General features: G+C 45.9%; 2 protein-coding genes across 3 annotated transcripts in view; one reads left to right on the top strand and one right to left on the bottom strand.

Annotated features, from left to right (window-relative positions):
• Positions 1-12,964, top strand: part of CLCC1 (chloride channel CLIC like 1) — a 14,686-nt gene continuing 1,722 nt past the window's right edge. Inside the window, exons 1-11 of the mRNA XM_086463484.1 lie at positions 1-125; positions 814-954; positions 2,770-2,853; positions 3,761-3,868; positions 4,812-5,033; positions 6,132-6,272; positions 7,489-7,582; positions 8,692-8,789; positions 8,872-9,018; positions 9,553-9,843; positions 10,372-10,621. Of these exons, the coding sequence (XP_086319610.1) occupies positions 823-954; positions 2,770-2,853; positions 3,761-3,868; positions 4,812-5,033; positions 6,132-6,272; positions 7,489-7,582; positions 8,692-8,789; positions 8,872-9,018; positions 9,553-9,843; positions 10,372-10,590 (1,536 nt within the window). The 5' untranslated portion in view covers positions 1-125; positions 814-822 and the 3' untranslated portion in view covers positions 10,591-10,621. The remainder of the gene's footprint in view (positions 126-813; positions 955-2,769; positions 2,854-3,760; positions 3,869-4,811; positions 5,034-6,131; positions 6,273-7,488; positions 7,583-8,691; positions 8,790-8,871; positions 9,019-9,552; positions 9,844-10,371; positions 10,622-12,964) is intronic.
• GPSM2 (G protein signaling modulator 2) overlaps positions 12,043-12,964 on the bottom strand; it is an 18,609-nt gene continuing 17,687 nt past the window's right edge. For both annotated transcript variants that reach the window (XM_086463483.1, XM_009951824.2), the window contains one exon: positions 12,043-12,646. In XM_086463483.1, the coding sequence (XP_086319609.1) occupies positions 12,482-12,646 (165 nt within the window). In that variant the 3' untranslated portion in view covers positions 12,043-12,481. The remainder of the gene's footprint in view (positions 12,647-12,964) is intronic.

Below are 12,964 nucleotides of genomic sequence, written 5' to 3' on the forward strand. Positions count from 1 at the left end.
TCGGGAAAAAAATTATGTAAGTTTAACCTGCTGGATGGAGAACTGAGTTTTTAAACAACACCAGAGGATACTTTTTTCATGCCGTTGATCTGTGAAAGAACTCCGCAAAGTTGGTTGTGAGGCAGGTATGTTTATTACAGCTCTGCAGCGCTGGGTGCAGCGAGGGTCAGGTGCCCTAAGGATGCTTTGCACCCCGAGCCGCGGTAATTGCGTCCTATTTAAAGCAGCAAAACTTACATATTCACAAGATTGCTTCATTGCCTGGTACATTTTCATCGCTCTGTCCCGCTTCGGATGTAAATTAGATCTCCTCCCCTTGCACAGGCGCAGTCTTCCCCTTCGGGGGTCTCTTGGTGATCTTGGGGAGGAAGTAAGAGTTCTTCGATAGTCTTCATCATGATTGTCCTTTTGAACCCATCCTCCAGAGCATGCACAGTTCAGGGACAGCTGGGCAGTGTCTCCCCCATGACCACAGCTCAAGGCCAGTTGGGCAACATCCCCCTCCGTAGTCACGGTTTGTGGGCAAAGACAATTCCTCCTTCATCCTTATCTTACCTCAAACAATGAAGCAGGCCTTCAAGTGATAAAGACCCTACTTAAGCCCTGTCAAGGGCAGGGGGTTACACTCTTGTTCCTCCTGATTAGGCAATACCAAAGACAAGGCTAGCTAGCTAATATTGAAGAGACTAAAGCATATCACACATTTAAAAAAGAATATTTTCAGATATTTTCTACTTTCCCATCTCACCATAAGATTGTTTCCATTTTTTTGTACATCCTGAACTAAATACCTGAATTTCTTGTTGCATTTAGCGATACAGGATGCTGTTTCCTGTGGTGTTATGTGCAGTTGTGCTAACGGGGAGTGGTAAAGTTCAAGACGATGAATGGATTGACCCCACGGACATGCTCAATTACGATGCAGCGTCAGGAACAATGCGAAGGCCTTACAAGGTAGAAAAGGAAAGGGTGCACGAGTACGTGTCTCTCCCAAACAGTCCTTCAGCCATGCACTGTTGAAAGATTGCTCTTAAATTGTGACATTAGAGAACAACAGAGTTAGCATCTTCTTAAGGTCTTAGAAGGTTACATCTGAACCTATACACAGAAGTGTGTGCTGAAATTGCAGGGGAAACATTGGTGATCTGTGTTACTGTAGATAATCAGCTTGGGGCCTTTTGCTGGCGAGTTCCTGTTATGCACTGGCCGAGTCACAAGAACCGTGCTTTTCGTCTGGTCACGGGTGGTGGTTGATTCCTGCAGGTTGTGGCTCCACAGGTTACTTACCTGAGAAGTACTGCATTAAGCAGCTCTTGCTAGTTTCTCTAGTGTTAAATATCTTGAAAATTAAGTTCCTTGCTGATAAAAGTTGGGGGAATTCGGGTTGCTGATTATAAGTGAATTACCCAGTTCCCCAGCAATATGGGAATAAACCCCCTTTATTCTGAGAGCATTATGAAACTCAGTGGTGTTTTGTAACGCTGGGCAGCAGTTTTCAGGAGGAGGATCAGGACAGGGATTGAGCGCTTTGCTGTTGGTATTTCATGAACATTGAGGAGAAGGTGAAGTACAAAAAGCTAGTTTTAATGGGGTGGATCATCTCGGTTGCCCTGGATGAGGGGCGGGCTCTGCGTACGTGATGAGATGTGTATTGTCTATGCAGGGCGCACGTGCACGCTTGGCACTGTAAACTGTCGTTGGTTGTAGGGCACCCTTGGGTTTTGCCATCCTTCAGCTTTCAGCTTTGGTTTTGCAGTCTTGAATAATGCCATTCTGATGCTTCAGAACGTAATTTTCTGAAACTTAAAAAACGCACACTGCGTTATTTCTCTCCGCAGGGTTCCTCCTCAGCCTCCACCTGCCCCAAGCCCACCTGGTAGTCATTAGCAACCCTCAGGTTCAGCTGCAAGCTGTGGAGTCTTTCAACTTGGTGCCAAATTGCTTTGGCTTTCATAAAAAAAAAAAACATTAGGAGTTTTACCACTGCTCCCCTGAAAATAGAACTGCATCTTAAAGGAGAAAATTGACTGCTTTGTGTCAATCCATCTTTTCAGGATTTCTTTTGTGCTCTGCAGTGAGAGATTTTAGGCAGGCAGGCCAGCCATGTGAGCCACTCTAGTCCTCAAAACCAAACGTCGTATCAGCAGGAGTTCACTGATTCCTGTGATGTTGCACTTCCTTGTGGAGGCTTTTGCCCACCTGGTTGTGTAGGAGGAGCACTGTGAAGTCTGAGCAATGAACAGAAAAAATAGAAAAGAGGTTCCCGAGTGAAGAGGGGAGATGACAGGAGAGGCGGGTAACCTGGAATGGGGTTCAGTGCTTACATTCAGGCCGGCTGGCTGCGTGGCCAGCTGCAGGGAATTGTTCTAGCTGAAAACTGCCCCTTTCCTTGCTGAGTCGGGTTTTAGCCAGTCCGATTACCTCATCTGACACACTGGGTGGCTCAGCAGCACTCAGGGGGCGAAAGGGCAGGTGGGGGAGGAGCAGCACCCAGGAGGGGAAAGGGCAGGTGGGGGAGGACAGGGCAAGACCTCGCCTTTTGAAGGCAGTGTGCATTTACACGGACCTAAAGCAGTTGTCCGTTTGGAGCCTAAAATAACAGCAGGGAGGCAGCTGGAGTTATTGTTGGGAGAGTACTGACAGCAAAGACCAACACTCAGGTTTTAGCTCCTTTGCTCGTTTTAAAGTGATCTGACTATAAAGTGTAACATGGCACATCGATCAAATTCTTTGATTCTAAAAATACGTGGTTTTCTTCTGTAATTTTAGGCAAACTATCATGACTCTGCGGATGCAGTCAGTACTGAAGTCTTATCGAGTTGTTCCAGAGAAGTAGATTCCTTGCAACAGAAGGTTTGTTACGGAACTTTGGGATGTTTTCCAGCCTTTCATAGTTTGTGCTTTCTGGTGATGCTTTTGGATAGTGTAGGACAGGGGAATTGCTGGCATCATTTGCGAGAAACCGTGTGGTACGCAGGGAGGGCCTCGTTGCTCAGAGGAGAGACTGGAAGTAGTTGGAACTCGACTCCAGATTGCTGCTTTGCCAACCAAGGTCTGTTTCCTAAAATGTTCGGTAGCGTGACAGAAGTTGACAGGAGCCAGTGTCAGCAGTTGAAACACGTGGTGTTGGCGTTACACCCGCTGCCGAAAGCTAAACCGGACCTTTCACGCCCGAGTTGTTCGGTTCTGTTGCATTCTGAGGGGTGGGGTGTGGGCGCAGGGAGCACGGCGGTGGCTGGCTGTAACGTGCAGCGCTGCAGCCCACGGAAGCCGCGGCGAGACCCCCGCGCTGCTGCTTCCCCCGAGGTGGGGAGGATGCAGCGATCCCTGCGTAGCTGCCGGGGCTCTCGCTTCCCGCAGCCCTTTGGAGACCCGGTGGGGTTTGTCATTCTAACGTTGCTTTAGTTAGCCAGGGTTTTTTACAGTTCTGTCATTTTATTTTTTTTTTTCCCCTGGTGTAAACTTTAAATTTAAGGAGATCTAGATCTCTAGGTTTTTCTAGTCTTACCGAGGTTAGTACTGAAACTGTATTACCGGCAGATCGGAATCCTCCAGCACTGGCCAGTCCCGTGGGAAGTGTCGCCAGCAGCCACACACACCTCTTACCTGCTGTGCTAGTCAGGGGCTTATTGCTGGACTAAAGAAATGTGCCTCTGTTGATCCTGAGTTTAATGGAAGCGGGGGGGGGGGGGGGGATGTGTTTTCCCCTGTGAACAGACTGGTTTGAGCAAGAAGTGAACGAGGTGTCTTTACCTTGCAGATTGCAGATTGTGAGAAGAGGAATGCCAAATCTCGTGAAAGCCGTAGCTTTTATATTTTTAAGCGATACTTGAAAAAGATTTTAAATGAGGCTGGAAAACTTGGCCTTGTAAGTATCTGAACAGTCATTAAAAATAATTAGAATTCATGTTACTACTGTGTGTTTTTCGCAGTTAGCAAATATTGGTGACTTATTCTGGCATACTTTAAATTAGAATGAAGGGAACTGAATGGCAGAGGAAAAAACGGTAGAAGAGTGTGGATGCAGTACTGCTGTTAGTGGTGTTTGCTCAGGAGAGGCAGTTGCTCCTGGTCTGTAAAGCCTCCAGAGGAAGACTGTGTGCGTTCAGAGTGTGTATCCACATACCTGTTGCTGGGACACAGCCGTAGTAATACCCTGTGCAGTTCCTGTTAACAGCTGTAAAACTTGAAGAGCCGGATTTTGTTCGTTTGCTGTAGACCTTTTAGACCTTTGTTTTACTCTGCCATGCACAGTAGCTTATCAGGGTTTGCATATGAGCATCACCTTATTACTTTTCTTTATTGACTTTGGAGACTGTTTTTCTATTCAGAGGTAGAGGGATAAATTTTTAGCAGTAGGCGAAATTAATATTTAACAAAGAACATTATACTTAGCAATGTAAAATTTCTCATTTTGGTATTTAATAGCTTCTATCTGTATTACCCAGCCAGGATAGGGGCACACATAGCGCATTTGTAATTATTACTTGTTAATGAGAAGTGGTTCTAAAATTGTAATAGCGGGTGAGATAACTCACTTCATTGTTTAGGGTTTTGCTGTAGAACTGAAAGAGGACAAACCAGCTGAACTCGTGTTTTATATCACAGAATCACCCTCTGTAGTTTAGAAGAATGAACAAAAAGTTTGTAGCATCACAGTGTGCTCCCTGTCCCATCCTGCAGTCTGGAAGGTGCTGGTATAGAAGGAGGGTACATGGTCAGGTTTTTGCCTAGGGATACAGGTTTTCGTATGTACTGCCATTTCCAAATAAGCAGCTTTTAACCACTGTTCTGCTTTGCTTTTCCTTCAGCCTGAGGAGGACGTGGGCCGCGTCCATTACGATGCTGAGATCATCCTTACAAAGCAGACGTACTTGGAGATCCTCCGGTTTCTCAATGAGGAAACTTGGCAGTCAGGTGCCGTGGATGATGCACTTAGTGATATTTTGGTCAATTTTAAGCACCATGATTACGAAGCTTGGCACTGGAGATTTGAAGACACTTTTGGAATAGATCTGTATAATGTGTTTCTGGTAAGAGAAGGAGAAGGGGTTTTGTTAGTTTTTAATTGCTGTTTTCTCCCGTTTCTTTGTGCAAGTCTGGTCAATGAGCGTTGCCATCTTAACTCCACACCTAAAGCAGCTCCTTCCGTCGTGCTCACAGCCAGTCACTCTTTTTGTTTCGTGGTTGCTGAAGGTAGAGGCGATGCATTCGCTTGGAGTAAGAATTCAAGTTTGTTATTCCTGTAGTCATCTTTTCCTATTGTAGCTCTGTGGTTTTTTTCTGGTACGCTTGCTTTTTTCTCTTCCTGTCTTTCATACCTGTGTTGGTGACTCATCAGACTGTAGTTCTTGCTTATCGCTGACACTGACAACTCGTGCGTTGTAAGTTTTCCAGTTTTGTCTCTTGTTCAAATAGCTGCTGAAGCTGTTGGCTTCTGCAGGAGTTGGGATGTATTTATATTGAGACGAGGATATATTTGAGGTCTCATAGGTCAGAGGTTTTTGTGAGTTTTGCTGAAAAAAATTGTATAGTGTTGGAGAGGAGGAGAGCACGACTGGGTGAAAATGTCATATTCCCTAAAATGGAATTGCACAGCGCTAAGCTGGAGCTCTCTGAATAAATCTTCACAATTCAGAACGTGGTAACAGTTTATGCTGACCTGATCTCCAGAGTCGCCTCTAGTTATGAGGGAGTCTGTGGAAGCCAGATGGAGAAAGGAAGCTGTCAGTAGCCTGGCCTCGCTGGTCGGGGTCCTCGGATGGCAAGAGACTGTGAAGTGCTTCCCTGAAGCGTTGCTGCTGTCGGCCAGGCAGTAGCCGTGCCTCCTCACCAAACTGCAGGAGCTGGCAGCAGCGGTTCTGTGGTTCACGGCAGCCGCGTACCGCTCAGGCACTGCATTACACCGGGTTTGTAATGCTGAAGTACGGCAGGTAGCGTGATACGTGTCGTAGGAAGAAATAACTGAATATCACGAGAGAGAAAGGGGCAGCTGCAGCGTGAGGCTGTGATGGGAATGCCCGCTAGTGACGCCAGGAAAAACAACAGTTGGAAGCTCCTTCACGTGTGCTGGCAGTAAGCTTGGAAAATTCCAAATCTGCATCATAATTTTTTCCCGTTTTCTTTTTCAGATACTCCTCTGCTTAGTGTGCGTTGTCATTGTAATAGCCACAGAGCTCTGGACACGTATTCATTGGTTTGTTCAGCTAAAACGTGTTTTGTTGATAAGTTTTCTCATCAGTTTTGCATGGAATTGGCTTTACTTGTATAAGGTAAGTTGTTCTGAAATCTTCATGGCTTTTAGGCTTAAAAGTTCTACAGTTACAGACTCGTAGAATCACGGAATAATTCAGGCTGGAAAAGACCTTTGAGATCAATGAGTCCCCCCGCAAACCTAGCGCTGCGTGAGGGAGGTGAGTTTAGTTCCCTTCGCTACTTTAGATAAAGCAGTAACTGACCACAAGAGAAATAAAGGGAGGAACGTTTTATTTCGCCCGTGGGCAGGTGCGTTAGTCTGAAAGATCAACAGCAGCTCTGTTAGCCTGCCGCAGAGGCGCACGCGCCTCGCTCTGGGGGCAAGGCAGACGTGAGCTCTGCCTAAAGCAGCTCGGCAGGAAAGTCTCGTGAAAATGAATCGGGGGGAGTTTTTTCTTTTCTGACGTTTCCCTCGTTGCAACTGTGCTTCCTGTGCGAGGGACCAGCGACAAATGCTTCGTTAACGGTGACGAAGTAGCTGACTGGGCAGTGGTGCTGGTTTTAACGAGGAGGAGTTTATGCTACTAGGTCATAGCTGAGCCACAAAGTCTGGCTCCTCGCATCTCGTCACCAGCACTGAACCGCAGCCTGTCGGAGCCAGGAGCAGCGGGGCGCCAGAGGGCAGGGCGGCTCCTGAGCGCGAGCGGGCTGCCGGGCGGAGGGCTTGGATTGGGGCAGTGAAGGATGTCAGGTTTTCACCAGATCCTTTGACTTAATTTGTTCTGTCTGATGGTCAGGTGCAAACTGTAGGGCAAAATTACAGGGAGTACGGGTATTTGTTAATGCGGGTATTTGTTAATGCGGGTATTTGTTAATGGCAATTACTTAAAACGTAAAAGAGAACGTCCTGATGTTTTGATTGACAGTTGCATGGCAGCCATCTCTGGTTTGAATCCAGAAACATTTTAAGGAAACACGATGTCACCAGATTACTTTTGCCCTTGTATCTTTGAATATGGAGTTTGCTCTTTTGGTAGTTCAGGCTCCATTTGGAGAACAACTCAGAGGTGGCCACCGTGGTAGTTTTTATCCATTCCCAGGAAGTACTTAGGATTTAACTCTGTTAAAATGTTTAGGCAGCAGGCTTCTGGTAACCCAGGTGTACCCGGCTCACTGTCCCAAACCGGCTAAGAGCAAACACCGCTGCCTCGGTGCGGTGCTGCGTGCGCGCAGGTGCTCTGCGCCCCGCGCCACCCCGTTCTGTGTTTCACAAGCGCTCCCCGTTCTCTGCAGCTGGCCTTCGCGCAGCATCAGGCAGAAATTGCGAAAATGGGGCAGTTTGATAACGTCTGTGCTGAGAAGTTGGACTGGGGGGGAAGTCTTATCGGTAAGTACTGGCTTCATTATTTGTTAATAGCGTCGAAGACCACAAAATACTCAGTATCCGAGAACACTCTATAATTTCTTCATGAGCAGTACGTGGCATTTTCTTCAGCAATACATGATTATGTGGTTTTTACCATTTTCCCATTCCACCAGACTTTCTTTTCTAGGCCTTTGGTCACAAAACTGTGCCTAGAGCATGTCGTGCTGTTACTTCTTTTCCTTGTAACCCACCCGGCCTGTGTTTCCCCAGCTCCCCTCCCCCAGTACCATTCAGTGCCATTTCTTGAAGGTAGGAGGGCAGAATTCAAGCAAAAGATTTATGTTTTTTCACCTGCCAGGCCTGCAGGTACAGGGGACTTCAGAAATGAGATCTGTAACTACTTGCTCTAGTGCTGCTATTCCACAGAGGAAGCTGAATTTTTTTATTAGCCGTTGTTTGTTACCCAGCGCTATAGCCGGTAGATCAGATTAATGATGGCAACTCCGAGCGAGTGCTTGGACTTCCCTTTAGAATTTATTGACTGTCATTGCTGTGTTTATGTCAAATTTCAGTGGTTTATGTTCTGACTCCAATAAAATCAAACTACAGAAGCACCGAGGTCATAAATTCCGTGTTTATAACTTAGAAGGTCCCTTAAGGAGTAACTTTCTGCTTAGAACTGAAATAGTCCCTTGAAATCTAGCAAGCAAAACACTCGTTTTGAATCTACTTGCAGCCTGGCAGATGAGTAACGACACTCAGCGTTACCTCTGTTTCAGTAGCTGTGGACAAAATGTGGTGGGTAATAGTTCTCACAGACCAGACTTGTTTTTCTTCTGAGGCTTCTAGGGACCAAGTCCATCTAACAAAGAACTTTCATGACTAAACATGGGAAAACCTCCGTTTTTTCTCTTTCTTTCTGGCCTTCCCTCTCCTCCCTGCATCCCCTTGACTGGATAGACTACACTGCCAAGCTAATCTCAGATTTCTAAAAATGAATCTGAACTTTGAACCGTACCTAGAAGGGTTCTCTCCCACCTGTAACGGAGGTGCTGCTTTCTGTATTGCTGCTGTGTCGTAAAACGCCTTGTCAAAAAGCAGCGAACAGCAGGTCTCTGCTTTGCCTGCAGAGTGGCTCAGAAGTAAATGGACGTTTCAGGACGACCCCTGTCAGAAGTACTATGAAACTCTGCTCGTAAACCCCGTCCTGCTGGTTCCACCGACCAAGGTACGTGCCGGGCCTAAAGAGACTGTTCGTGTTTATGTCTGTCATCAGTGACGTCACTGGTTTTCTGTTGGTGTTTTTCTAGGCATTGGCAATTACTTTCACCAACTTTGTGACTGAGCCTTTGAAGCACGTAGGACAAGGGATTGGCGAATTCATCAAAGCACTTATGAAGGAGATCCCGTTCATTCTGCAGGTTCCAGTGCTAGTTACGATGGCTCTGGCTGTCCTGGTTTGTATACGTTTGTCTTATATTTCAAAGCTCCGTTTTATTTCTTATCTATTAAACTTACTGATATTTAGGTATTATTATCTGTTACAGTATTTATTTCTTACTTGTACTGCTAACAGCTTTCTTAGCATGGATTAAATAATTTCTACAAGGGGATTTTTTTCTTGACAAAATCTTTCTAGCAGTTGGTTTAGCAATTAAACAACAGGTACGTTTATATTTAAACCACATCCCTCCCCAAGTGGGATAAAATAGCATTAAACCACTTAAAATCTTGGACTCTATGACGATTTATTGCAGCTTCGTTCCCATTTCTTTTTTGTGCCACTACACAGTGACACATATAATTGGCATTTTGTGCACGCAGGCATTGAGTTGGAGCCTTCAGCACCTTTACTGTAGCTCTTCTGATCACCTGAGCTTCTCTTTCCGCATTTTTCAGATATGTGACTTTGAATTCTGTGTGAAAACTGCAAGGTGAAAATATTTGGTGTTTTGTTCTTCTGCCCGCCCCCCCCCCCCCCCCGCCCCCAGGCTTTCTGCTACGGTGCAGGATCATCAGTGTCTATGTTGAGATACTTCTCTTTTCCGAAGAAAAGTCTTCCTCCACCTGACAGTCAACAGGAGAAAATAGACTTTGGGCAGTACGGTGGGAGTAAATCAGACGGCTGTGATCTGCAGAAGCTGCCGTACGTTTACAGAGGACATTACGACGGCGGAGATGCCCCTGTGAGACCAGGCGATGGCCGCAGAAGTGCTGACGTCGTGCGCACGAGCAGTGAGCCGGACACGCAAGTAGGAGAGTCTGACAGACCAGAGCCTGGTGTATGTTAGTCCTGGCGCTCTTTGAGCTGCGATTAAATTTAACAGATTTTAATGTCACCTGCCAGAACGTGTTTAAACAACAAGCTTAAAAGCCAGGTGCTGGGCAGAGAGGAGTTAAGGAAGTACCTGTTCCCCTCCAGAACAGTTCGGGAGAGGTGTCTTGGGCATGTTTTGTTCTGGAGAAATACCGTGCGATGGCTGACTGGCAGGAAACTCTTTATAGTAAAGACTTAAACAACTTGTGTTTTGAGAGATCAGCACTCAGGTCAGGCTGGGCAGTAATGCCTGCCCGCAGAAGAAAGGCTGGGGGGGGGAAGCAGTGCTGACTTTTCTGTAAGCTACAGAAAATTAAAACCAAACTTACACTCTAGATGTGTGTAATAAGATGTGTGTAAATAAGAATTATTTACATGTACTGTTTCCCCAGGAGAAGAGATACCTGTCATGCTCTGGGGGAGCTCTGCCCCTTGAGCAACGATGTCATCCCTTTGGATTGCTTGATTAATAGCTTATTATTAATTTTTACAGCATAGCTTACACACTGAGTGTGAAGTTTGTAGACTAGAAACTATCACAGCTGAAAACCTCACTGAAGAACGTGCACTTGAGCAGCAGAAACAGGAGACAGGCAAAGCAGAGCGAGAGAGTGGAGAAAATTGTGATCCTGATAAAAACCCAGAAGGGAAAAGTTCTGCAGTGGAACCGTGTGATGAGGAGCAGAAGAAGAGCAGTTCACGTGACTCGTAGGAATGAGACTAAGGAAACCCCAGGCTCTGCTGTAAGTCCTGTCTAATCTTCCACGTACTTGCTAGTTCTGCTCGAGTTGTCAAGTGTAGAAGAGAGAACATCGGTCCGGTGGTGGGAGCTGGGCTCTGGTCAGAGCACTAGGATGCAGAGCTATGAGGGGCGGTTTTAAACACCGGGACCCTGAGGATATCCTGAGGATATTCTGCAACTTGGAATAAACCCATTAAGTAAGGTAATACAACTTTAACTGGCCACGAAAACAGGCTTGTGGGTGTTGCAGCTTGTTTGGAGTCAAGTTTGTGTAATAAGCTTCAAGTAAAACTGCAACCATGAGCCTGATGGGGTAACTGTCACAGAGCCTGAAGAAAGTCGCTGATATTCATGTGATTAATTCACATAAACCTGTAACTGCAGCTCAGCTAGAAGTCTCAGGACTATCTTCTGGTTTATATTCTTTAAAATCAGTGTTAAGTAAGTAGAATTGCTGCTTGTCAGCTCGGTTCTACGACAGTTTAGAGGAGTGAGAAGCTGATGACCTTGTATCAGGTGTTGGTTTGGTTTTTTTTAGGGTGAGTCAAAGCTGAAGAGGGAACAGGAAGCACTAAGTGAAAGTGCTGCAGATCAGCCGATAAGCTGATGGTAACACAGCTTTGGAAGAATATTTTGTCATTTCTCCTTAAAAGCAGAAAGAAACAGTTTCCGTTTCAGTAGAAATCAGTTTTTCAGCGCTGAAAAAGCTGCAAGAGGCTGTTTGTGGACCTTTCATGAACTGTAAAATAGTTTGAATTATGTGGAGCCTGTTTAAGTAACCTTACGCTGCCGTTTGAAGCTACATTAACTGTAGGGTCTTCTCTAGGGGTATAACACTTCAGTTAAAAACGGGCATGCCCTCCCTTCCAAGTGCCTGAGGTGAGCCGTCTGCCACCTTTGCTGTGAAGATCAGTGGCGTCTGACTCGGGTGCCTCCACCTAGCGCACCGCGCAGCCCTCGGGGCTCCCCAGAGCCCCTCCGGACAGGTCTCTGCCGCGGGGGCGGCAGCAGTGACAGCTGGTGGTCCCCAGGACGACCCCGCGCAGCACGTCCTGGAGCAGCAGACGCACATTCACCGTTTGTAATGTTTTACGTTCACGTAGGGTGGGAGTTACCCCCCGACGGCCGGGGCCGTCTGTGCAGCGGGCCCCGGGCCGCCCCGTGCAGGGGCATGTGCCCCACAGGCTGCCCCACAGCGGCGGCAGCTGTTACCTAAAAACAAGCGTCACTTAAAAATTCTTTTGAGTGTAAAACTGCGCTGAGTAACGCAGGAAAAACACTTAACTACGTTATTACCAAAACCCCAGCATGTTTTGAAAAGACTGGGTTTGTGCTAAACAGAATTAAAACTGGGGTTTGATTTTTTTTTTTTTTTGGTAATAAAAATTACTGAAGAAACAAAGACAGACTAAGTACTGCAACTATTTCTCAGTTTTCTTTTATTTTTAAAAAAAGTACAAAAGAAAAGAGGACCTTTTTCCAGGGAGGTACAAATCAGAAAAAAAAAATTAAGTTTTCTTTAAAAAGAACGTACAAATGTAGGCCTTGCACTAGCTGGAGACAGTGGTAGAATCCTCACATCAGCAATGAGAATGCCTTGACAGGGAAAAAAATCTGTATTAATGTTCATAGGCTGGAGGGAGTTAAGAATCCGATTCAGTATCTCAGACACCGCTAAAGGCAGCAGCAACTCTCTAACTACTGGTCACGAGTGTGATGCTGCTGCTATTTATACAAAAAAATTATTAGAAAGGGGACAAAACTACTAATTGCAGTCTTCTGTAAAAAGGCATGTATGTTTTTCCAGCAAACAGAAATGATACCTAAGATGTTACTGCACAGTACGTGCCTCTTTCTTTCTTCAGCCAGAATTTGGTCCCTTTATAGTTGAGGGTAAATGGACTCTTTGCTCGTCCATTCTCTTCGCTTGCGATCGTAAAATCAGGCTGAAAAAATCCTCATCTGGTACAGTTGGGCCTTTTGCAGACGAGGGAGGAGCACACCTTTGATCGTCCAGTCTGGAACCCTGCAGACAGACCGAGCGATAAAGCTGCATATGTACAGGAACATAGATAATCAAATAAATGAACAATATAAGCGAAAAATTACTAAAAGCTTTTGTTTCCAGATTTAGAGCTATTACAAGGATTTAATTTGTAAGTTTTGTTTCAAGTTAAACTTCTCAAATAAAATTAGTTAAGAGTGGAAGTGTAGCCAGTGTGGTTCCTCCGAACCACTTGTCCACGTGTGTCTGAAAATACCCCCCACCCCCCCCCCCATTTAGTTCCTGTTTGTATTGCAAAGTGTCATTTGTCCCAAAGAAGAGTTTAGTGTCAGCACATGG

This window comes from Leptosomus discolor, chromosome 3 (genome assembly GCF_034619465.1).
Source record: "Leptosomus discolor isolate bLepDis1 chromosome 3, bLepDis1.hap2, whole genome shotgun sequence".
NCBI lineage: Eukaryota > Metazoa > Chordata > Aves > Leptosomiformes > Leptosomidae > Leptosomus > Leptosomus discolor.